This window comes from Heteronotia binoei, chromosome 6 (genome assembly GCF_032191835.1).
Source record: "Heteronotia binoei isolate CCM8104 ecotype False Entrance Well chromosome 6, APGP_CSIRO_Hbin_v1, whole genome shotgun sequence".
Taxonomy (NCBI): domain Eukaryota; kingdom Metazoa; phylum Chordata; class Lepidosauria; order Squamata; family Gekkonidae; genus Heteronotia; species Heteronotia binoei.
In genome coordinates this window covers 34,150,855-34,177,481 of record NC_083228.1, presented here as the reverse complement: position 1 = coordinate 34,177,481, position 26,627 = coordinate 34,150,855, and the positions used below count along the sequence as shown (strand labels likewise).

Here is a 26,627-nt window from a genome sequence, read left to right as displayed (position 1 = left end):
AAAAGGCCATTTTCCCTTGTAGAATGTTGTAATTTGAGAAGAACGGATGCTTGCCCAAACAAGTACATTTCACATTAATGCCAGCTGAGAGGCTTCTTTCAGTGCATTTGTGCAGTTTATCAACTGACTCTATTATTAGTAGCATTTCAAAGGGTCCAACTAAATTTATACTCTTACTGTCGAGGGCAGGCTTTCCTTTGAAATTCCAGTCTACATGGCATAACCGACTTATCAGATCACTTTGGTGGCCCTAATGCTTTTAACATCATTGTCAAGTATGAACAAACTTACTTAGGTTAAACCTAAATGACACTGGCAAAGTAAATAGGAAGATTAAAATCTGGAAGAGAAGACAAAGAGAATGGCTCTATGAATTGGTATCCATTCTTGCCAACATGATATTTCATTAATCAAATTGAAAACCAAGTGTCATGAAAAGGAGTGGGACCATGCTTACTCCCAACATACTTTTAAAATTACTTTCTCATATGTGGCCAAAGAGGCATGATGAATATTTCCGTCTGTCTGCTTTATGTTTTGGTTACTTTTCCCTTTTTTGTGTGTATGTGTGGGGGGATATTAGAAAGTTTGTCAAATCTTAGAGTTTTTAGAGTCATGAGCATGTGCCTATTGTAAGAGGTGTAAGAAGTGTGTTGTTTTAGCTTGACGTCAGTGGAAAAGTATTCTTGTTTAAAATTTAAATCAGTATTGCCTCTATGAGAAAGCACTGTGATGTGAAACGTGTACCAGGAAGTCAACAGACACATTGACATATCAACCTTTGGAGCCTTCTTTATGGGGATTTGGTTCTTCTACTACTCAGAAGAAAATTGGTTGCCACATTAATTTATGGACTATTTATGAATTATATTGGCATAGAATTATGAATTCTATTGTTCACAGGGTATCTTTGTATTTTGTTCAATGAAATAGCGATTGTTTATATCTCTTTGTGCACAGTTGTTTGTTTATGGTGTTCCATTACTGTGCAGCCACCTTGTTACTTTGTTAAATCTTAGAGTTCAGCAAAATTCACACAGGGGGTTTGAACAATGGAGCCCAGAAGCAATTATTTCGGGGGGAGGGGGGTAAGAAAGAAAGAGCACAATGAAATTTAGAGGTTCCAGAGCTCCGTTCCTGTGAGCTCTTGCCTAAAATAAGCCCTGCAGTCCACCATCCAGAGTGGCCATTTTCTCCAGGTGAACTGATCTCTGTCACCTGGAGATAAGTTGTAGTGGGAGATCTCTATCACCCACCTGGAGGTTAGCAGCCAAACTTATGAAAAAGGTAAGAGGAAATTTGGAGTTTGTTTAGTGTTGTTTTTATAATGTAAGTATCACAAAGTGGGATCACACGTGAACTCCTTCCATTTTTAATTGAAAAAATATTTGATATCTCTCTTTGAATTAAATAGAAGTCACATCTGCAATAGACAATAAAAATCTCACTTTGTGTTATTTTCTCCAGCAGCCTGTATCACTTGGATATCCAAAAGCAATATAGTGCAGAACTGCAGATAATTAATGGTACTGATCACCAAAATTCAGAGTCAGCAGCTCTCTATGGTCCAATGGATTAACTCCATACCAAATAAACTGTCAAGCTAAATATATTACTTTATATAATTATATTGACAGGTTTTTACTCCAGCAAGATCAGTTCTGTTGGATAGCAGGTTTAAGCAAATTCTTCAATCTGAAGGGTATCTTTGAGGGCGTATATTGTAGAGTATGTTTTAAAAGTACCACTATCTTGCTGCCTTTATTCTGGACTTTGCTTTAATTTGCTGATATTTTTTATTTCTCAGCTTTTTAGTAGATCAACTGAATTTGTGTTTTCATATTTCCTTTCTGTTACAAATGAAAGATTATATTATCAGTGGCAAAATTCTTATCAATTGCAAAGTGTGGTTTTGGAAAGGCTGAGTCTATGTGACTGGGTATTTTGCTTCTGTTCTAAAATCTATGATCTTTGGTTTGTGGACTGGAAGTGAAAAAACACTGAACAGTTTAGCATTACTCAAAAATGTATATGATTTATTTACTTGGAAAATGTATGTGTCACCTCTACTGCCTGAGCTAGTGTCTTACTCCCACACTCTGCATCCAAACCCCACCATGAACACTCTCAGACTATCTGTCACAGGTAGTAGCCAACCTGATAGTCATAGACACTGTCACCTTTCTCTTAATGCACTGCAATTTGGGTTTTGTTTCTGCAAGGTGGCAGAGTTTTCTGATACACCATCAGTTTAAGCAATCACCCCATGCAAAGTGGGAGAGTTAGCATACCTGTATACAGAAAATTTTAAAATATAAATATAACACAAGTACCATGAGCCCTCTTATGTTGATGTTTAGAAGAAGATAAGACAGGCAGGGTAAGAGTGTGGCAATGAAGTGGAAGTACTGAGTGCCAGAGGTCTGATATAGAGAGTATAGGAGTTGTTTTGTAGAAAAATGGGTTGCAGAGCTCATCAGCATAACTCATTAGCATATGCCCCCCCCCAGCCAAAAGCAACCCAATGCAAGAAAAGAGAGCCCCAGGCAAGTGAGGCCTGCTTGGGCTATCTAGAGATCCAGCCAGTCCAAGCAGACCTTGCTTGCCAGGGGCTCTCCTGGGCTGCCCACCCTCAGTCAAAATGCCAGTCAAAAGATACATTCTTGAAGTACCAGCAGTCAGGAGGATAAGGGAAGGCTTTATTCAGCCACCTCTCTGAATATCCTCCAGGCCCCCCCAGTAGGGGTCAATCACCAGAGGTTGCCATGACTTGCAGGTGTGTGTACACACACACACATCTTCAATGGTCAGACTTGACCTTTAGCTGGTAAGTTTGAAGGCAAGAAGAAGAAAAGGAGGAGGAGATTGGATTTATACCCTGCCCTTCACTTGAAGTCTCAGAGTGGCTTATAATCTCCTTTCCCTTCCCCTCCCTACAGCAGACACTCTGTGAGACAGGTGGAGCTGAGAGAGCTAATTCAAGAACTGCTCTTGAGAGAACAGCTGAGAGAATTTGTGACTGGCTCAAGGTCACACTAGCAGGTGCAGTTGGAGGAGTAGAGAATCGAACCCAGTTCTTCCAGATTAGAGTCTGTGCTCCTAACTATTACTCCAAACTGGCTATTGAATAACAAATTCCAATAGAATTAAGGCAAACCATAATTTTCAAACAATATGTAAAGTAAATTAATATACCAGAGACTCAAAAAAGAATCCATAATACATAGTAGCACTGTGTAGTTTCAAGGAGAAGCCTGTAAAAAGATTTTTAAACAGTCTATCAGTTCAATGAATTCATTATATAACAACAAAAAGATAGCAAAACCATAACAAATTACAATAGGCACATAAAACAGCTGCTGTAAATGTAGGAGGCACATGAAGAAAAATATTGCTTCAGAGAGACTAAAAAGGGGAGGTGAACAGCTGACACCAATTAACAAAACTATGAGGAATAGCTCATTAAGGAAAAGATTACAAGAATTTTTGAATAGGATACCGTAGGTAAAAAAACCAAATCCATTATTGTGATCTTAACCATTGCTATTGTGGCACATTTTGACGTTTTCATAATTTTGTAATTAGAATAATCTTTTATATTTTTGCATTTTTGATATTTATAATGTGGTCATTATAATATAATATCCTATACTATCTATATGAGACCTCTGGTACTCAGTACTGCCCTTTTTTCTGTTAATCAGAGGTTTCCTATCCTTTTTGGTAGGTGAAGGCTGATTCCACGCTCACCTTGCTCCAGGGCAGACTTCCGTTTCTGCCCAGAGCAAGCTGGCAATTTCGCACCAGTTGTTCCATGCTGCCATTTTTTGCAGGGCAAACCTGCAATTTGCTGCGCCACAGTGTAAACCTGAAAAACCCCACATGTTCACACTGCAGCACGGCAAATCATGGTTTGCCGCATGCAAAATAGCATGGAGGAACTGGTGCGAAATCGCCAGCTTGCTTCGCGCAGAAATGGAAGCCTGTCCTGGAGCAAGGTGAGTGCAGAATCAGCCGAAGTGGAAATACCAGATACAAGTCTTATCTTAGACTTGTGCATGTTGACTGGCCTTAGGTAACTCACTGTGTTTCAGCTCTGCATGCCCCCATTCATAGCACATGGACATTTATACTAGTCAGCTTCTTAGAGAATGCATAGTGATTACTGAAATAATGTATGTGGAACACTTGAAAAAGGGTATATAAAATGTATTGCTGGTATAGTTATTATTTGAAAAGGCTCACTATCAAAATTCCGTGACAAAATCAGAACCATTCTTTTCTTTCGGCTACAGTTACGAGCGTATGTCTTTTCTTCAGATTACTGCTGGTGTTGGCAGTACAGCTCTATTAGCATTTATATGAAAGCCTTCATTTTTCATCCACAGGCAGTCCGCCCAGATAGTGAATCCCCCTTGCTCAATATTCTGTTTCTTTCTGCCTGGCTAGAAAAGCATCCCATTCCCTCCTATCGGTCAGCATGCTAAATATCCAACAACACTTATGACCTCTTGACAGCTCTTGACAGCCTTGGCAAGTAGGAAAAAATATTTTAGGTGAAGAAGTTCTCCGTCTGATGAATCACAAGTCATATGTCTTGGCTGTTTAGGAAGGCTACTAAATAGATACACTAGTTTTTAAAAATTTCAGATATGCTCATGGTTCTCTAGAGATCAGTCACTAACAAGAAAAATAAACTATTAACTGTCCAAAAGGTGACGCATCCTTATTAATAACTCTTTGTGTCTCCTTGTTTTGAAAACTAAAATATCTTGAACAAAATGAAGGCATTCAAGCATGATAGAAGACTACTGTGGGTATCCAAAGTTATTTCACTGTTTTCATTCTTTTTTAGCCTGGTACTTAACAAGTTGATGGTCATATTTTTAGACATGTATAAACTGTAGGTGTGCTTCTGTGGATTCTCCTTTAATTCAAAAAGGTAGTTGAACACAAAATGTAGCTGCATTAAGCTGAATCAGACCACTGGTCTACAAAAGTCAGTATTGTCCACTCTGACTGAGAATGGCCTTCCAAGGGACTGAGACAGAGGTCTTTCACATCTCCTACTACCTATTACTTTTAACTGACAATGGTGGGAATTGAACATATACAAAATAGATGCTCTGCCACTGCTCTGAATGCCCCACCTAATTTTTATTGCTGAATATGTAGCCAATTGCTATCATAGATAGTGTCCTGAGGCCTTCACTAGCTACTTCCTATAATGGCTACTGGTGCTTTAAGTTTGCTCACCCAATAATATCATGGAAGAGGAGCTACTGCCATGCCATACCTGCAAACATTATTTAGGAGATACTGTCTTTGCTTCATAACTAGCTTCATGCTTAGGTCTGTAAAACCTGATATTATATAAATCATGAATAGGGGAGAGGGACTAATAAAGAATCAAGAAGGTAGTTGCTAGACAACCTGTATGTGGGATGAGCATCTTAGACTTCCGGGGAACATGACAATCTGATAAGGAGCAGTTTCAGTGGCTCTAGACTACAAATTTCTTGCCTTAATGAATGATTAACCTTTATAGCTAAAAAAGCTATACATGAACAATAGGGGGGTTTTGGTAGAAAAAACCCAGCAGGAATCATTAGCATATTAGGCCACACCCCCAAGCCAGCCAAAACTGCGTTCCTGTGTGTTCCTGCTCAAAAAAGCCCTGATGAACGATGATATATAATTTATAATAGATGCAACTGAATTTGTGAATAAGAAGAGAAAGAAAACAGTGTTTGTATTTCTAGATGCAGAGAAAGCATTTGATAATTTATCATGACCTTTCCTATTGAACGTTTTACAAAATATGGGCTGTGGTCTTGCATTCTGGATGCATGGGATATGTTTGAACCAACAAGCAATTATTTTAATTAATGGGAGACTAGCAGAAGCAACTGAAAAAAAAAACACGTTGGGGATTTCCTTTATTTAATTTATTATTTATACTAGTAATAGAGATTTTAGCTATAAAGGTTAAACAAGATGACAGAATTAAGGGGATAAAAGTGGATAATGTAGAGTTCAAAATGAAAAAGTTATGCAGTCTTGAATCCCCAGAAACCATTACATTATGTAACTGAATGTATTGAAGAATTTGGATTCCTATCAGGTTATAAAATTAACAGGAAAAAACCCTAAAAATGATAATGAAATTTTTAACACAACAAAAATAAGAGATTATAAAGAATGCAAAGTGCGCGCAACAGTCACTGATCCTATTAAATATTTGACTAGGTAAAACTGTAATCTTTTAAAAAAATAACTACCAGAAGATTTAGAAACTGATACAAGCAGATTTATTAAGATGAGAAGAAAAACCCTAAAAATCTCATGGCTAGGAAGAATCTCTGCAATCAAAATGAATGTGCTTCCAAAACGAAACCATTTATTTTAAATACTGCCTATGTATATAGAAAAAAGAATATTGAAAAAGTGGCAAAAACAGATTAATAAATTTATAGGGAATAACGAAAAACCAAGAATAAGCTTTGAAATATTACAAGGTGGGTGTTTTCCCACAGAGCTTACCGCGGAGCGACGTCCCTCTTCACCACGCAGCGTCTGCAAGGATTTACCACCAACTGCTCCGCAGAACCAGGAAGTGCTGGACCTTTTGCGTCGCAGATGTAAACCGCTAAAAACCAGTTTACGTTAGTAACGCAAAAGCCGCGGCTCTTCCTGGTTATGTGGAGCAGTTGGTGGGAAATCCGCGCAGACGCTGCGCGGTGAAGAGAGACGTCGCTCCATGGTAAGCTCTGTGGGAAAACGCCCGATGAGAAAAAGAGAAGAGTTTTAGCAGTCCCAGATATAAAATTATATTATCAAGCAGAAGGTCTGGTCTGGACTGTGGACTGGATTAAAAACCCAAGACATGGAATAGTAAAACAAGAACCAGCAGATCTTGATGGCTTTTACAATTATTTATGAATTAAGAAATCCACTAAAAAGATCATAACACAAGGAAGAATTCACCTGATCAGAGAATGACTTTTGAGAATCTAGTTTACATGCCAGAATTTCTTGAGCCCCTCAAACTCTTTGCGTATGTTCCCAGCAGAGGCACATTATGATATAAATTCGAGAAATAAAAATGATTTTTTGACATATGGCATCTCAGGAGAAAATCAAGTCTTGGCAAGATATTAAAGATGAAGGTGTAAACATTTACTGGCTGATTATCAATTAAGACTAAACAAGATCATGAGTATTGAAGGTAGAGTTCTAAGAGATGCAACTGAATTTGAGCAGCTGATTATAAAACAAAAACAGCATTTACTATGATGGATATTTAAGATTTTTTCCACTTAAAATTTTCTTATTTTCTTATACAAAACAACAGTTAAATAACAAGAATATTTAAAACAATTTATAAAATGTATCTTTTTCAAATTAACAAAATAAGCAATTTCAACAAACCTAACAAAACTTGCAAATTTTACTACACTAGCTAGAAACAGAAGATGAACAAACGTGGGATGGGCATCTCCTTGCCACATGTACGATAGCTGGTCGCAATAGACTCCATAGGGGTTGACCTTCCCTGGAGTGGAATCAACACTCCAGATGCCGGTAGGTTGTAGTTGCCAGCGAGCTCTAGTTACACTCACCAACCTGGCTACAAGTTGTCAATCTCCTCTTCCTTTGCTGACAACCACCAGGTGTGCTATACTACCACCTTTAAGGCCCTGCCCAACCATTAATTCTTCCTCTGGAGCCTCATTCCCCATTCCCCATCAGCCCAGTCAGGCCCATGCATCAACCCATTCAAGGGTATGCCCTCTCCACAGAGTGCATGTCGGGCCACCCTCTTTCCACTGGCAGTTCCATGATGGGTACCCCAAAATCTAGTTGCCATGGCTGATGGTTAGTCAGACACTCTGGTAGGCACCCCCGTGGTGCTTGTCCTGGCTGGGCCCATACAGCTGGCCTGTCGCACAAATTCAAGTGTGTTCTCTGTTGCTCGTACTAAATGCTTAAAAAGAACACAATGCATGTTGGACCACCATCAAGTTAAAAAAGAATCAGCTGGCTTTTCTTTTCCTGCTTTGAAGATGGCAATTTGTAGGGGGGTTTAGGCTCTTATGATGGAATGCCCTACTGGTGCTTATAAACTTGTGGGTTAAGAGGAAGAAAGCTGAAGAGGCTGACACAACTCAGTGGTTGCTGATCTGAAACAGCCACTGGGATGCTAAGTGGCTTTTCTGAGCTCCCTGCTGCTGTGACCCATTCTAACCTTGTCCCAATCTTTTTGGGATTTGCATCTCTCAGTTCTTGAGTGCCCATTAGTTCATCTTCTTGTCATCTTTAATTGCATGTGAAAGCATATGGCTTTGATTCATTTGGAATCAATGGCTAAGTTCTCGTTTATCTGAATGCCTTCTGTCTTTGTAGTAACAAGAAGATAATCAACAGAATTAGATAAATAGTCTGTGGTAAGTAAAGATAATGGCATTCATAGATGAAGAAACGGGAACAATTATCTTCAAAGTAGCCTAAAAGAATTAGCTGTCCAACTACAATATAAACAAAATTACTGGTCTGAATTTCTGTATTCACATAAATATATAATTCTAGTAAGCAGTGATTAAAGGATGGCTCTGGATTGGGTGGAGAGTGTATTAGAGATTTACTATAAAACTCAGTTGGAGGAATACTCTAATAGTGTATTCAAAGCTCAGCCCTCCCAATGCAAAAGCTAAAGTAAATCCTCATTTAAACTCAGTGATATTTAGTACAAGTTCATATATCTGGTGCTTATGCAATGCTTCCCCCCCCCCCCCATCCTGAAGACAGTCAACTATGTCCAAAACAATAGCAAGAACAGTAGTTCCTCTCATTGCAGATTTTACTTTTCTTGTTGAAAATGGCTAAAACTGACGTCTGCACTGAAAATATGAGAGTTCTTTACATTCCTGTCCCTTCCCATTTTCCATTATACATTACCATTTTTCTGGTGCATAGTACATGGTAAGAATGCTTTATAAAACATTATAATATTAGTAAGTTTGAATTTCCTGGAGATATTTCCGTAAGATACTCTGAATGATTCCTAGACTGTCAGAGAAATGCCAGACATTAGATTATGCCTGACTTTCACAAAGCAAGAGACTGTATCAAGATTAGAATTAAAAAGTGTCTGTTTTCTGACTAATGCCTGGATTACAAAAAAATAGTTTAAAAACCTGAACACTTCATGAACATTGTGCTCAGACACAGGGTTGTGATGGTGGTGGTGGTCATTTTAGTCGTCGTCGTCGTCGTCGTCGTCGTCATCATCATCATCATCATCATCATCATTATCGATTGGATTTATGCCCCACCCTTCACTTAGAGTCTCAGAGTGGCATCTCCCCTTCCTTTTCCCATAACAGAAACCCAGGTGGGGCTAAGAGAGCTTTGAGAGAACTGTGGCTGGCTCAAGGCCATTCAACTGATTTTATGCAGAGAAGTGGGGAATCAAACTTGGTTATCCCAGATTAGAGCCTGTACTCCATATCACTACACCAAACTGGCTCTCCAGTTTAGTAGATGTTTAGCCTACAGCTGCAGTCCAAGGGTGTGGGCATATATACCCTACAATTTTTTTGGGGGGGAGGGGTGATACTTTCAGTAGGTGTCACCACTAACAGCTGGTAGATTTGCTGCAAGAACAGTGGAAAGGGAAACTGCTGTTGGTAAACCAGTCATTCTTCTTCCTGGATTTCTCTGAAACTGCTTTTGGATCAAGTGTTGAAACTGGAAATTATAATGCTCTCTCAGATCTATTCATTTTATTTTGCTTATCTCTCTGTCCTCAATCTACTTTTCCTATCAGGTCTACCAGCACTTTATGACTGTTTCAAGCATTATGCAGGAGCAAACCCTAGATTTGCTACTGTGAGCACATTTCAGAGGGTGTTTTCGCACTCACGTTTTACTGGCGCCACGACCCTCCTGACGCCGGCGAATCTGCATGGATTTCGCAACAGAAGCGCCGGCGCTCCCAGAAGCGCCGGCGCTTTCCGTCGCTAAGCCAGCGCAAACGTTTTCCTGCATCTTTGCGATTTCCGTTTGCGCTGGCTTAGCGATGGAAGTAGCCGGCGCTTCTGGGAGCGCCGGAGCTTCTGGTGCGAAATCCATGCAGATTCGCCGGCGTCAGGATGGTCGTGGCGCCAGTAAAACGTGAGTGCGAAAACGGCCAGAGAGTCTTAGCCATTCTTAGATTTCTCAGCTGGGATCCAAACCAACACATGTCTTTGTAAACAGTTCACACTGTATGTTTTTTTAAAGTGAATTCTTCAAATATCTTATGCGCTTACATCAAGATATAATGTGAAACAACCCTCAGTTTACAGTCCATGGATGTTCTCAGGGATAACTTTTCTTCCTCTCTAAAGAGGTATACACTGATGCTTGAGCCATTTCACATTTTCTATTGCAAGAAACACATATTCATCAAATCTTGACTAGTCCAGTGTGCTTATATGGATGCTCCCAATCAGTGACAAGAAAACAGAGCCAGTGAATGCTTGAACAACAAAGGAGGAATGAGCATCTGTTCTTTTCAGAGACAGTGCAAGAGGCATTACCATATAATCATGAAGAGCCTTAACTACCTTACTGGGATTCAACAATTCTGACTTAAAATTGCCTGAGATGTGCCATATGAGTTGGGGGAGGACTTGGAACTTGCCCTGGGAGGAATTTAAGGAAGAATCCTGTCACAGTTGGCAAGCTTGTCAGCCAACCAGACTTTCTAATAACCCATCAATCTTCCCACTCCCTACAAGTACTATAGAGAATATGTGAAGGGCTGGTCATTAAACCCTGTTCCATTTATCTGAAGGGGTGTTTAAAAAAATTTCAGCATGCCCTGTTATAAGTTTTACATAAGAATGTGTCACACACACACACATAAGCAAACAAATGCAAGAAGCAATTCAGTTACCTTGATGACACTTTCTCCAGGCCTCATGTCTGTGTAAATCTTGACATTGTATGATATGTTGGAGAAGGTTGGAGTGTTATCATTTGCATCAATCACAATGATATTGACTGTGACTGGTGGGCTTTCTTGCACACCATCAGAAGCTGTCATCTTCCAAAGAAGCAGACAACAGGAGGAAATTGTTCAGAAATACAAGTGAACGTTCTAATTCCATTAAAACTCAAGTTGATGTTTATTTTATTTATACTTTTGGTTTTATTGCAAAATCCACACATGCAGTCAACTACATATCAACTTCAGTGCTGAGAAGAAATAAGAAAGCTATTACTTTGAAGTTTTCTCTCACTGAATTTTGCATGTGAAATGTATCACAGGAAATAATTTTTGAAAACTCCAATCAGGCATCTATTTTCTTTTTGATTCTCAGAGGACCTCTTCACACCCAACTTTTTAGCAGTGTAAGTGGATTTAAACCCTTCTATGCCCTTTGAAGTCAATGGGCCTATAAAAGTCCAGCTCCCTTTTGTAGATCTTCTAGTTGAAAAGCAGCAGTGGGAAAGTGGGTCTAAATTTAATAAAGGTCACTGTGCTGTGAGGCCAGGTTAATCAATTCTTCTTTTGCTATTTCCCTATGAAAAGTGCGCCATACAGCTGATAGAAACACTGCATGGGAAAATACAGATGTCTCCATCCATCTTTTTCTCTACTGCAGTTAAATCCCACCTACATGCCAAACCTGGGCTTGGCTTAGCATAATGCCTATGAAATTGCCATTGGGGAAATATGGATAATGGAGACAAAAAGCTGTCATTGATTAATGCATGCACGCTCCAAATTATTACTTACAGGTTGAGATACCCTGTGCTTTCGCCATAATTCCAGCTAGCATTCACTTGATTATGTCCACTTATTTAAATGTGGGTAAAAACAGTCAGGGTGACAATAGGCTGTGGGAAGCCCATCTCACATAATAATATGCATTGTTTGCCATTTAGTGAACTCCAGTGCTTGAAAGAATGCCCGTTGTGCTGGGCCAAAAACGAAACCCAGATTGCTTACCGAGAAGGTGTACAGCTGTTGGAGCTCCCTGTCAACGGGTTGAAGTAAGGTGAGGTAGCGTGTTATGCCAGTCTGAGTCACAGTGAAGAATGTATTGTAGTCATTTAGAAAAAGATGGAGCTCAGGATCCTTTGTCTTCAAAAAGAAACAAAGGGAAGGGTTATTACTTGCAAAGGTAGGGTAGTAGAATACAGTGGAGCTGTTTTAATAATAGTGCTAAATATCTGAACTGACAAAATGAATTGGGGGCAGGGGGGAAATACAATATACTGAAATTACAGCAATTACACCCTCTGCTTGAATTGGAGGGAGGAAGGGAGGCCCTATTCCCCATCTTACCATTTCCCCTTTTAACCAGCAGTGCTAGAGAAAAAGCCTACATTCTTTCAAAATAATTCAAGATCTGATCATAATGCTATTTTGGCAAGAAAATATTTGAAGCTTTTACTACAATAACAAACTTTAAAAGGTGGCAATGGGGAAGGAGGGAGGAAACTATTCCCACCTGCAACCCAAACAAAGTCCTAGATCATGGCAACAGAACTTCACCATCAGTTGACCACATATTTGCTACAAAGGTAGTTCTTTTTCTATTTCTTTTTTGAAACAAACCAATGGAAAGATCACAATTTAGGATTCAAAGCATCTGTTTATTGAAGGTCTGGAGAATCCTGCCAGTAGGCTTAATGCGGTAGGTTTTGTGCACAATAGCTTTGACTTGTTGGCAGTCAGTATGAAGCTATTCCTCACATTCTATAATCAAGGGATGGAGGCATTCCCTTTCTGGGCCATAAAGCAAACAATTCACAAAAAAAATAGGAGTCAAGTTGCACCTTTAAGGCCAACTTAGTTTTATTCAGAATGTAAGCTTTCATGTACTCTCTAAGCACACTTCATCAGACGAGGAATCCGGTACAGATTATGTACCAGATTCCTCATCTGATGAAGTGTTCTTAGAGAGTACACGAAAGTTTACGTTCTGAATAAAACTAAGTTGGTCTTAAAGATGCAACTTGACTCCTATTTTGTTCTACTACTTCAGACCAACACGGCTGACTACTTGGATAATTCACAAAAAAGGCAAAACAAAGGATCTTCTTTTACATCAGAAGAAAAGGGGCTTACATCACCTGGTAATGGACAGTTACTTTGATTTTTTTTAAAAGAAATGAAGCAAAAAAAATGTAGTGCAATCCTATGTATGTTTACTTAGAAGTAAATCTTAACTGTGTTTAGCAAGGCAAAACTCACTATGGCTGGGTACAGATGGGCAGCTTGTGGCAGCAGCCTCCCAGCTTAGAAAAAAAAAAAGCTGGCACAGTCTAAGGTGCACTGGGATGGTCAGACAGCATGCACCCCACTGCCAGAAGAGGGATGGGCTGTATGCACCCGTATAAGTGGACAGACCACTCAAGCTTTTAGGAGGTGCTTCCCTCCCTGGCACTCCCCGGCTGTTCAGATGGCCAGGAAAGGTGACAGAGAAGCACTTTGGAGATTTGAAACCACTTAGTAAGTGGTAGCTTTTTAAGGCGGCAGAGAGGTGCTAGAGGATGACATAAGGGTGGGAGCAAAGCAGGACCCAGATGTGCGGGTGTGAACACACAATCCACCTGTGGGGAGTTCCTGTGTTGGTTGGCTGTATTCAGCCTTAAATTAACCAAGTTTGAATAGGATGGAGTCCTGCACTTTAACCGTGAAATCCAAAACAAAGTTACTCCAGTCTAAGCCCATTGAAATCAGTGGCCTTAGACTGGAGTAACGTTTCTTAGGATTGCACTGTAACTCTTGCAAGATTTGTAATATTTGAACCATAGCAATAGAAGCGCTCCAAATCACTGCAAAGGCCTTCAGCCTGGTGTGTCTCCCTCCATAGTAGTATGACCTGACAATACATTTTTTTTAAGACAATGACCATGGATTATAAAACAAAATTTCCAAAATAGACAGGGCCCTGAGAGAGGGCAGATTTTCTCCCCGTAGTTTGTTACAGGTTTAAGATCTGACAGAAGTTTATATTTCTGAATAAATAAAACAACACCTTGAACCATAGCTGTAGCACTACAGATTGTGCTGCCATGGTCAAGACTTCCAAAACAGCATTTCTGAAATGCTATTTCTCATAACCAGTTTTCAGCTCCCAAGTCACACCATCAAGTATTTCCCATTCCAATTGTTAATACTATTTTATTGCAAGTAATAGCAATTATTTTCTAAACATTTTTGCAATATGTATCATCAAAATCTTGGAAAGACAAGTTCATCTAATACCTCTCTCTCTCTCCCTCCCTCCCCACCTCCCATGCTCCAATTGGTATTACACCACCACTGCAACAGCCTGGAAGAGATGCAGTAAACAAGGGGGGAAATGTAGGCTGTTTTCAGACATGGTGCTTAAATTGATCTATTAATGGTTGTTTTCAACATTCAATCCCACATTAACTTTCAACATTCACACAAAAAAGAAAGAAATGCTCGAAGTTGCTTCTGTAGCATGTGTCAAAACAGCCTAAAAGGGACTGGGTGGTTTGGGAACTGATGAAGAGCAAGAACACCTCTGCATCTTTTCCACAGTCCAGGTGACACACATTTCTGGGCTTTAGAAGAAGCATGGGTGCAAAGAAAGAAGAAATCACTCACTTGCTTTTCCACTCTGTGGCAAGATACAGATATATTCACAAACCATGGCTTGTGGTTATCTGAATGAGCTTGCACATTCCCTCAGGTTCCCATGCTCCCTTCTCCCCAGCTCCTTCTCTTACGCATAGCTTGTTAATTAAAATACTTCCACTTTTACAGGAAACCAGTTTGTTGTTATGTATGAAATATAAACTATGGCTCTTGTACTCTTGCCTAAAAAGGATTCCAAATTTAGGAATATACTAGGGTTTTGATTATGAGAGAGAAGACAAGAAGCCATAGTTTATAATTCAAATGCAGTGACAAACAACTGGCTTGTATTCAATGAGATACATTTAATCTTATTTTTTCCCTCTCCTGCTTTAGCCCACTGAACCTCCTTGAAAGGCAGTTCCTGGGGGTTCTCTCAAGAACAGTATAGGAAGCAAATTAGTGGGGGGGAGGGGGCTGGAAGAAATCGCCTGCACTTTAAACAATGGCAGTGCTCTTCCATTGTGGAAATGAGTGGTAGGATATAAAACACAGTTTGCTATGAAAGTGGAAGTCTTCCATTATCAAGCCACCGAAGAGGAGGAAGGGAAGGAGGAAGGGAAGCAGGAAGAGAGAGAATGATTCCAAGGACATGATTGCACAACAATCAAAATTATTCTGTGAGAGAATCAGGTGTAGTAATTTTGGTAATTACTCTGTAGAAAAGATAAATATTAGTTGTTGAGGGCAGAAAACACACTTCAATGCGGGGAGGAACCGCTATAAAATTATACAATCATTTGAACAAGCAATTTCCAAATTCTATTAAGCATGTGTTTAAAATTGGTAAAAAAATGCAATGCTTTTGAGAGTAGACAATGGCTTAATTCAAAATTAGATTTTTGAAAAGAAAACAAGAATTATCTAAAAAGGTAAATTTTTGTTTTTCATTTTCAAAGACCTTCACTCAGGAAGACAGATGAGGGGGAACAAAACTCAAGCAAGGAAGGGTTAATTCACCAATATGAGCATCTAAAATACCTACAGGAATGGCACCTGGGAGAACCTACAAAGCAAAACAACAACAATAAAAAAACACAGAGAAAGAAAAGTAAGCATGGGAAGAAAAACTCATGACACTTGGAAACTTGTATAAAAATAAATATAACAAGACGTATAAAAGGGAAAAAGGCAAAAAAGCATTCACTGTCAGAATCTTCTAAAATGTTCTCAAAAGGATTAGAAATGTGGACTTAAACACTTATACCACTTGATATATCTCTGGCAGCCTCTTTTCCTTCAAATTCAATCCATTTCTCTGTTTGTAGAAGAGGAGTCACATGATGTTACACAGATTAAAATTTCAGCCTTTACATTATTCATGGAAGATAAATTAGTTGTAGATCAGTTATTGGGCTGGCAGCTTAAAAGTTGGTTACCAGCTCTCACGAGAGTTAAGGAGATAATAGGGTGGAAAGCAGAAACAGATAAAGCAGAAACAGGTAAGTTGCTAGGTATGTGAATTTGTGATGCCACCTTTTATAATGAATTCCTGGGTTATTAAAATAACAGGATCTATATCACTTTCCAGATTTGTTTCATAAACTGCGTTCAATTTGGAGGGTCACCAAGTTACGTGAGCCTGATCTAGTAATTCTGCTACAGAATAAATACGGAGTTTCAAGATGATGTGAAGGGCTCATCCTGTAATTAATACTTAATGTGCTATCTAATCCTATGTTTTACCTTGTGAACTTCATGGCATTATTAAGACTAACTTTTATCTTTCTATTCAGGAGGGAATACATATTTTCATTAATTTTTCAAGCCTATTGCTTGTATTCTCACATGCACGAAATAAACTGCAGCACCCAAGGAGTTGTCTAGTCCAATTACCTCAGGGAGTTAACTCGCAAAGGGAATTACCTTTGTAATGAATCTTCACTTTTTCTCTTTTGATTTAATGTAGGTTAGGGTTGCCAATCCCCAGGTGGGGGCAGGAGATCCCCCAGTTTGGAGGCCCTCCCCCCGCTTCATCAGAAAGCGGGGGGAGGGGAGGGAAATGTCTGCTGGGAACTCTGTTATTCCCTATGGAAATTTATTCCCATAGAAAATAATGGAGAATTGATCTGGGGCTCTGGGGAGGCTGTTTTTTTTGGTAGAGGCACCAAATTTTCAGTACAGCATTTAGTACCTCTCCCCAAAATACCCTCCAAATTTCAAAACGATTGGACCAGGGGGTCCAATTCTATGAGCCCCAAAAGAAGGTGCCCCTATCCTTCATTATTTCCTATGGAAGGAAGGCATTGAAAAAGTGTTCTGTCTCTTTAAATGTGATGGCCAGAACTCCCTTGGAGTTCAATTATGCTTGTCACACCCTTGTTCCTGGCTCCACCCCTAATGTCTCCTGGCTTCACCCCCAAAGTCTCCTGGCTCCACTCCCAAAGTCCCCAGATATTTCTTAAATTGGACTTGGCAACCCTAATGTAGGTAATAAAATATATTGTAACCTTGAATTAAACATATATTTTGCAAATGCATAGCTCAGATGTGAACTAATAAAGTTGACAAAAAGCCTGAAAGTATTTTAGATTAAAAATATACCATAAAAATAACGTGGCTAATTCTATTTCTGCCTCTCTCTCTCTCTTTTTTGCAGACATGTAAGTCTATATATTAACTGATATACCTACCCTACCTACTGGCATATTGATATATTTACCTACTATATATGCTATTGAAAAACTTTGGTATGCACAAAAACAATAACAACCACTAACTAAAATATTGCAAGTTAAAGTTACCCAGCTCTGGTTTATTCATATCTACTAAATGCCAGGTCAGACACAGTGCATTATTTCTGGAAGCCAACTGCTTAAGGAACACATCTCCAGTTAGCTTTGTAGCTAGCAGCACATGGGGAAGCCAACTGGTATTTGGGCTGCTATAAGATGCAAGTTTCTCCTCTTCCCAAATGGTGGGTTGTTTTTTGTAGGACCTGGTACTTAGTGCCTTCTCTTATCCAACTTCCCCGCGCCTGCCTGCCTGGCTCCATCTTCTTCAGGCAAGCGCTGGGATCGCTCCACGTGGCCCCAGCGCTTTGCAAGCGCCGGCTGCGGAGGGGGCAGCGTGCTTCCTACTTGCCTGTGTCCCTGCCTTCAGCTGTGATGTTTAAAGCAAGCACTGGGATCACTCCCTCCCCCCTCCGATCCCAGCGCTTGCTTTAAACATCACAGCTGAAGGCAGGAACACAGGCAAGTAGGAAGCACCCACCCCCTCCGCAAACGCAGCGCTTTGCGAGCGCCGGCTGTGGCGAGGGCAGCGTGCTTCCTACTTCCCTGTGTGCCTGCCTTCAGCTGTGATGTTTAAAGCAAGCGCTGGGGGAGCGATCCCAGCGCTTGCTTTAAACATCACAGCTGAAGGCAGGCACACAGGGAAGTAGGAAGCACGCTGCCCTCGCCACAGCCGGCGCTCGCAAAGCGCTGCGTTTGCGGAGGGGGCGGGTGCTTCCTACTTCCCTGTGTGCCTGCCTTCAGCTGTGATGTTTAAAGCAAGCGCTGGGATTGCTCCCTCCCCCCTCCGATCCCAGCGCTTGCTTTAAACATCACAGCTGAAGGCAGGCACACAGGGAAGTAGGAAGCACGCTTCCCCCTCTGCAGCCGGTGCTTGCAAAGCGCTGGGGCCATGTGGAGCAATCCCAGTGCTTGCCTGAAGAAGATGGAGCCAGGCAAGCAGGCGCGGGGAAGCGCCGGATCGGAGGAAGAGGCAGCGGATTGCCCCCCAGGAGGAAGGTGTGTCCTATCCTCCGGAGTGCCTTATGGTGTGAAAAATACGGTAGCTACTTCAGACCCATTCTGGTTTCACTTCAGCATTCTCAAGATTGGGTGTTTTTAGGATTCTTCAAAATGGTACACTTTGAGGATACTCCCAATGACGTGGAGAATTTGTATGTGAACAAGGAAATCGTTCTCATACAATGTACTACCATGCAAAATCATTTTATAGTGGGTTCAACATGGGTTCCAAATACCGGGATGGATATTAAGACTGTAAATCTGTGCATACTGCATGCATGATATAACAAATCTAATTATCATATAGATTGTTAGCTAATTGTGTTTGTACCTAGTTTGTAGGTTTTAGATCAAAGTCAGTTTGATAAATTTGGGTTTCTGCTAGCCCATGCAATTTTGCAGCACCTGAAAATCTATGGAGAATTTGTTGTTCAGACACCAGGTGTGCAACAACAAACCTGAGTTTGTGTAAACCAAAGGGAATAAGGCAACTGGGAAGACATCCAAAACCCACAGTCTAAAATGCCTCAGTTTAGATTATACTACCACATCTGTTCCACATGCCTTAATAAGGGTTATTGGTTTCCCCCCAGATTTTTGGTACTGTGTACATTTATATGTTTTAGTGAATTATCATATATTAATATCGAAATATTATTGTATATTAAAATACTATTGTATATTAGTATAGAAATATTTTAATATTTGATCTTTTCCACCTTGAGGACTCTATTTGTATGGAATGGTGGTATATAACGGTTTTAAACAAAAATAAAATTATTGTTATTCTGCTTTTCCTCCAAGGAGCTCAAGGCAGTATATATAGTTCTGTTTATATTACTGTCACAATACTTACCATTTATAGATTTGTAGCTCACACCTGCACATACCTCCTGTTCACGGCCTGCCCACGTGCTCCCTCTGCACACTGAAATTGGGGGTATGTTTAGCACCTACCTCTGCACGATTACATGTTTTAGCATTTTGTTTATGTGTGGAGAAAGTGTTCACATCAGGTGAGCTGTGAACTACCTGTGCTACTGTGCCTACCTAGCTGGGGAACTCACAAGGCAGTTTCCAGCTGCAGCATTGCCATGCAACTTGCCCAGTCTAGGCAGGTGAGCTGACCACTGTAGCATGACTCATTCAGCAATTCCGCAGCCAAACTGGACACCAAACATAACTCACTCAAGTCAAGCTATCCTCCTCCATGTGGTAAAGGGGGAGAGTGGGACCATCCCTGGACGACAAACCCCCATCTCTCAGTATTCAGAGATTTTGCCATTTGTGGTAATCTAAAGAACAGAACCCCTATGCATATGAATGGTGAGAGTGTACTGTAAGTCCCTAAGACAGACTAAAAGAGAGTGATTTGCCTAAGGTAACCCTTCCTGGATAAATGGGGATTTGAACCCAGCAATACAATCCTATGCTTCTGAAACAAATGCCACCAGAATTCAGATCCTAAACATAACTTTTCAGCAGTATTATTTCAACTCTTCTAAAATGTATGAGTTTCCAGTGTTCATAGGCTACACAAGAAGCCATTTGCCATCATGTATAGCCCTGACCATTCGAAAACTGACCAATTTTTGTGCACTAGTTCATGCTATAGTGTAGCCAGATGCAAAGAAGGATAGGAGAGATTTCAGCAGAAGTAACTTATCTCTTTTTCACTACTAAGATGAGACAATCAAGCATGACTGGAGACATTCTAAGACATGGGGAGACTAGTTCAAGATATAGCGAGATATTAGATGGAAAGCAAGCAAGAACAGCTGCATGAAGCAAATTTTAAAAGGGAAAATGAAGGAGACATATGCTAATCTATCTGGCTTACTCAAGCCAAAGAAAAAAGTGGCTACAAGTAAAACAGGAAAAGAGAAAAAAACCAGGTCACTTTTTCTTATCTTTGCATAATAAGGCCTTGTCTTCTGTTTAATAATTATATCCTCTTTGGCATACAGTCACTCCATCCTGCCCACACCATATGCTATATATGTATACATTTTACCATGAACTGCCTGAGTTCATTCATGGTATTACCTGCCTCAGATTTTATAGTGAAGTACAATGGAATCACCAAGGCTTCTCTATAATATTTCATTTCTTCCTAAAGGGCAAAAACATGTCTTGGAAGTTTTCCAAACTGACACAGGTTTCTGAAACTTCCTTAGATTTCCGTCCCACCCTTGCAATTAACCTTTGTTCCTTGCTTCTGTCCAAATTTGTTTCGAGCCCTGAACTAATCAGAAGAAGCCTGTACCCCAGTCACTTGCCATATATCAATTCTAGCCTGAACTTGAATCACTTTAATTGCAAACGCCACTAGAGAAAATATTTCATGGCTCTTGGAATGGATCCTAGAAGCAATAGTTTGAGCCGGAACACTCTCTGTATTGTGATTTTGTACTGGAAGCACAAGCTTTTTTTAGGACTCATTGATAAAATTCTGAAGTGTTTTTGTCACATGGTAATTAAGACTTTTGCAATATCATGATGTTATCAGCTCTTTTATCTATTTATAATGTGACACATCCAGCATTAGTGAATGAACATGAGTATTTTAGTTAAAAGCAGCACCAACCTCTTCTATGTCATTATCCAAAGCTATGATTTGCAGTGCAGATGTCAAATTCTGATTATCGGCGATAGTTGTGCCCACAGGGGAGGACTCGAGAATATAGCCCTCATACATAGATTCTGTGAAGTAAGGGTACTGATTGTTTTCATCCAAAACTTCAATGTGTAGGTTGGCAAAAGCAGGAAGAGGATGGCCATTATCTTGTTCTGCCTACAAAAGCAAAAAGCAATTTTTAATGGATTCCCATTCCTGGTCAAATTGGAAACTGGTAGGACTGCTGGAATATACTGTTGTTGTCCTGCAGTATATCTATGCCCTTGAGCTTGCTTCTGCTTGCAGTTCCATTCATATCTCTCTCTCTTTAAAAAAGCCGGTTTCTGATATTCTATCACAGGGGTCCCCAACCCCCGGTCTGTGGACCGGTCCCGGTCCGCGGCCTGTTAGCAACCGGGCCTTGAGTTGTATAATTATTTCATTATATATTACAAAGTAATAATAATAATATGACAACATTGAATTTATATCCTGCCCTCCACTTCGAATTTCAAAGTCTCAGAGCAGCTCGCAATCTCCTTTACCTTCCTCTCCCACAACAGACACCCTGTGAGGTAGGCAGGTGGGGCTGAAAGAGATCTCCCCAGAAGCTGCCTTTTCAAGGCCATTCCAGCAGCTGCAAGTGGAGGAGTGGGGAATCAAACCTGGTTCTCCCAAATAAGAGTCTGCACACTTAACCACCACACCAAACGAAAAGAAATAAAGTGCACAATTATATCATCCCAAAACCACCACTCCCCTACCACCCCCAGTCTGTAGAAAAATTGTCTTCCACAAAAACCAGTCCCTGGTGCCAAAAAGGTTGGGGACCACTGCTCTATCACATTCAATCATGACCAAGAACAACCACACACACACCCCTTCCCAGCCAAGATTGGAACTATACAGATAGGAATAGGCTTGAAACTCAATGGATGAGTTTTAATGCAATCAGGGAACACTTTTATTCCCAGCCTGGTCTGTGTCTCTTTTCTTTGTGGTTTTAAATGGATCCTGTTTGCTTCCATTGAGACAATGCACAACATTTGGGAAGGATATTCCAATAGGGCTAAAGCCTTAGGTAGCAATCCAGGGTGGATGTATGTGCACATGCACATGGGTGTTTGCTGTATAGAAGTCTTATCTTTACACACAGACTCCATCTCTTATCATGACTGAGTAAACATGGGTGTAATCCAGCCAAAGGTATATGCTTTTAGATCATGTTTACTGGAACTGGAGAGAGTTAGGCACTTAACTCTCCCATTTAAATCAATGATACAAAAAGTGTTTAACTTTGGTTCAGCTGTGTTAACTGTTTTATCAAGACAGCATGCTCATTTTTTTCTTTTCTAAGACTGCAATCTTATGTATTTCTGCCCACCACTCAAAACGTCCTTGGAGAGTTGGGGAAAAATTACTGACTGCAACATCACCACAGCACATTCTGAATTATGTAATAAAAAATCCTTGTTCATTTTAAAGGATGACCATTAATTCTAAATAGCAAGGCTTATTCCAATTAAACCCCAGCTGTGTAAGAAATAGATACAATGTTCTGACATGGTATTTTTCAACTCCCCCCTAGTACCTCTTCACACGCACTTGTGGTGGTGCTGGGGAGGATGAGCAAGGTTTTAACATTCTATTTCTATGAAAAACATAACTAGGGTCCAATGAAACATACTTAGAACCACTTGATCTGATCTCAATGCAAATAACTGATTTCTCAAAGAAAGGAATGACAAATATGATGCGTGCCTCCCACATGAAACACGGCAGCACATTAATTGCAGTAAATGCACTTCTACCTGGATCAGTTGACTAATAAAGAGTTATTTAAAAGATTTAATTTCTTCAACAATATTGCCACCCAATATCCAGTTGCCTAATTTCTGATAACTGCTTGGTGTTACAGAAGGCATCTGCTCACAAATGGATGATGAAACACAAGAATTGTGCCTTCATCAGGATATAACAACAAGTAAAATGTTGTGAAAGGAAAGTACTGATTGCTCTACAAATCAGAATTATATTATTTATAACAAAACTGAATAACAATGAGACCAAAAGGGAATCTTGCCAAATGCCTCTTGAGGGTGACCTTGAAGGAAGTTCTATTTTAGAATGCTTTGATGAGAAACAGAAGTCTTCAATCAATATATCATCTGACTAAAGTAATGCAAAAGCCCGCCTATACTAATCAAATGAAATAGCGAGAGAAGGTCAACAAGAGCGGGATATAAACTTTTTAATAACCAGCTAAACCATGCCAAAGTATCTCAAGTGTCTATAGCAAACTTTCATCTCTAAGGCCTGCCTGTTTCTCATTTATGTTATAAATTCTTTTTGTTAATTTGTTCAAAAGGCACTTGGCATATATTTTGGTTAAAAATGTAATTTATTTATCTAAAATACTTGTAAGTGGGAAGCAACATAATTTAAAAAAATAAAACAGAATTATATCTAAATGCTTCTGACAACAGGGTTGTTTACTCTTGAAAGCCCCCGAAATCTTGTTGGTCTCTAAGTTGCTACTGGACTCGAATCTAGCTCTTCTACTTAGGGTTGCCAAATTCCCTTCTCTTTCTGGTGGAGGCCTTTGGGGGTGTTCTGGGAGGTGCGTGAGGATGTAAGTGATGTTTTGGACCACTTCTAGTAAAAATGGAAGTAGCTCAAAACAGGAAATGGCTGACAGCCATTTGAGAGTTATCTAGGGGGATGAAAAATGGACCACTCAAATGGCTGCCAGCCATTTCATGGCCAGTTTTGCTCCTTTCCCCTTTTAATCAGGGGGAGATGAGCAAAAGTGATCCCTGAAAAGGCTTGCAGCCAATTTAGGTTGCTAGTTAAACTAGCTGCAAGCCTTCTCAGCAATCAAGATCACTGAAATCTTGCAGCCATTTGAGTGGCCCTTTTTGTTTCCCCTAGGGGAAGCAAAATGGACCACTCAAATTGCTAACAGCCGCAAATTAAGATATCAAAATGGGCGTTTGAGAAAGAACTTGGCTGGAGTTTTCAGTTGACTTACGAGGAAGCTGCAGGAGCAGCGGAACGCAATCAAATCCGGGGTTTGCGTGAAGGCTAGAATTTGTCCTTCAGAAGTCAACAAACAACGGAGGGACTCCTGTGGAACATTATTTTTGAGTCTGTGTACTCATTTTGGAAAACTCAGTGACTGTGTGGGGTCCTCCTTGGTATATTGTTTTGAGACTGTTGTTTTCTATTTATACTGTATGAATGTATGCCCACTGTTGTAGGCTGTTCATTTGATTATAATAGAACTTTATATACACCAGTTAAGAGTGTTTGTTTGTGCACAATAGTTTGTATTGTTGTATTTTTGGACCTTCTACTTAGGCTTCCCAACCCTCCTGCCCTGGCGGGGGACCCCAGTTTTTCCAGCCTCTTCCCCCGCTCCCCCAAAAAACGGAAGCACGGGGAGGCTGCGCTGCTGCCGCCTCTTCTCCGTAGCTGCTCCTCCGAGATGGGCTCACCCTGAGCCCATCTCGGAGGAGCAGCTACGGAGAAGCATGGCGAGCCCCGAATCTGGGTCCTTCTAGGACCCTGAGCAGCAACACTGGAGGAGCAAGAGCAGGCCAGACTTGCGACCTGCCCCTCCACTCCCTTCGGGGGGCGAAGGTGGCCTGTGTGGGCAAGGGGGGGCGCGCTTCACTTCTCCACCCGGCCCCTCTGCTGGGCCTATGGCTGCGTGGGTGCCGGGCGGCAAGGGGCATGCTGGGCCGGCCTCGGAGGAGAAGGAGGCGGCAGCGGCGCTGAACTGAGCTGTAGCGGGAGGAGGAGGCGGCATGGCTGCGGCAGAGGCGCGTTGGCCTTCCTAGCCAAGGACTGGGTAAGGCCAGGGGTGATGCGGAAGGCTGGCGGAAGGCGGGAGGGGAGCTGCGCTGCACTGGTAGCCAGAGGGAGAGGCCCTCTTCGCCTTCCCTGCTGGCCAGTAGGGTTGCCAATTCCCAGGTGGGGGCAGGGGATCCCCCGGTTTGGAGGCCCTCCCCCCCCTTCAGGGTCATCACAGCCTTGATCTTGGCTCCACCCCTAATGTCTCCTGGCTCCACCCCCAAAGTCTCCTGGCTCCACCCCCAAAGTCCCCAGATATTTCTTGAATTGGACTTGGCAAGCCTACTTCTACTGCAGACCAACTTCCACGCAAAACTATCTAAAAATAATGGTAATTTCAGAAATGGGTCAGTGACAAGGGTTCTGTGTTTCTCTTTTAAAGAAAACTAGGTACCTGGTATGCTGGCCTTCTCATCCATTTGGCATCAAAGTAGTGTTGCTAATTACCACCATCATTACCACTGCAATTGACATAATCCTAAATCTAACCTTCAAACTGCCCCCTCCCACACACAAATTGATACACCAAGAATACTGCAAACTAGGAACAAATCCAAGTCTAGAAAGTTAGCACAAATCATAGATGCTCTGGCAAGCTATCACTTGCCACAGAAGAGGATGTAACAAATTTGCTTGCAGCATGAAAGGGGAGGTCAGAGTAGGACTAAATGCTAAGCAATTCCATGTTCATTCATGTCATGCTAATCCATGGTTTAGTGTAAATTCTGAACCAAGCCAATGGAGCAGAATAGGAGCTAAAAGTTCAGTGCATTCAAAGAGACAAATATGAAATAAAAAAGAACAGCACAAATTCGTAAATCTACAATGTGCTGTAATCATTTTAATTTACATGCTTAAGTCTGTAAGATCCAGACAGTAAAGACAATTTAAAGCAAAGTATCATTTCCAGTCTTGTGATTTTTCCTTTATTTCCTTCATAGCACACAGCACTCCCGCCTAAAGAAACCATCTCTCTTATTTTTTCATTGCCGGATTGATCTTGAGATCATCATGTTCACTCCATGCATTGATCTGTGTTCACTTAGCAAATGCCTGTTATGCAATAACTTGGCCCTGACCAAGTTCAGAAACCTACAGTAGATATAATAAAGAAGAGTTGTAATATAATAAAGAAGATATAATAAAGAAGAGTCTCCAGCAGCCCTGGCCCCACTCAATGCACAGCAGCCAAGAAGGTCTGAGCGCCTGCTCCGGCTGCAACGCCACTGAGGATGTTCTCCGCAGCTGAGAACAAAACGTCTGGAAGGAAAACTTTCTCCAGTAGAACACAGCACTTGATCCCGAAAGATTCTACAAACCCTAATGATGTTACCAGCCGTGAAAACCTGAAATCTTTGAAAAGAAGAGTTGGTTTTTATACCCCATTTTTCTCTACCCTAATGAGTCTCAAAGCACCTTCCCTTCCCTTTCCCACAACAGTCACCTTGTGAGGTTGGCAGAGCTGGATTAACTCAACAGGCTAAGTAGGCACCAACCTAGGGGCCTCCACGCCTTTAGGGGCTCTGGGTCAGCTCCCTCCCCCCCCAGTTTATTCTGTCTAGATATTAAATTCTTATCCTCTCTACTCAATCTGGGCCTGGAGACCAATTCACTCTCTTCCCATGCTTTCTCCCCCCCCCTTCTCAATTCACTGCTTTCCCTCTCCCTGCCTCCTTCCACTCCAGTTCCAGCCTTCCCACCCTCCCAATTTGCTCTCTCCCCGCCCCCCCCCCCCTTCTCAATTTGCTGCTTT

General features: G+C 41.0%; 1 protein-coding gene across 3 annotated transcripts in view; it reads right to left on the bottom strand.

Moving 5' to 3' along the window:
• The window catches only part of PCDH15 (protocadherin related 15), a 475,582-nt gene that overhangs the window by 242,621 nt on the left and 206,334 nt on the right, over positions 1 to 26,627 (bottom strand). For all 3 annotated transcript variants that reach the window (XM_060241241.1, XM_060241242.1, XM_060241243.1), the window contains exons 11-13: positions 20,990 to 21,196; positions 12,002 to 12,136; positions 10,943 to 11,092 (exon numbers count right to left, since the gene is read on the bottom strand). In XM_060241241.1, the coding sequence (XP_060097224.1) occupies positions 10,943 to 11,092; positions 12,002 to 12,136; positions 20,990 to 21,196 (492 nt within the window). The remainder of the gene's footprint in view (positions 1 to 10,942; positions 11,093 to 12,001; positions 12,137 to 20,989; positions 21,197 to 26,627) is intronic.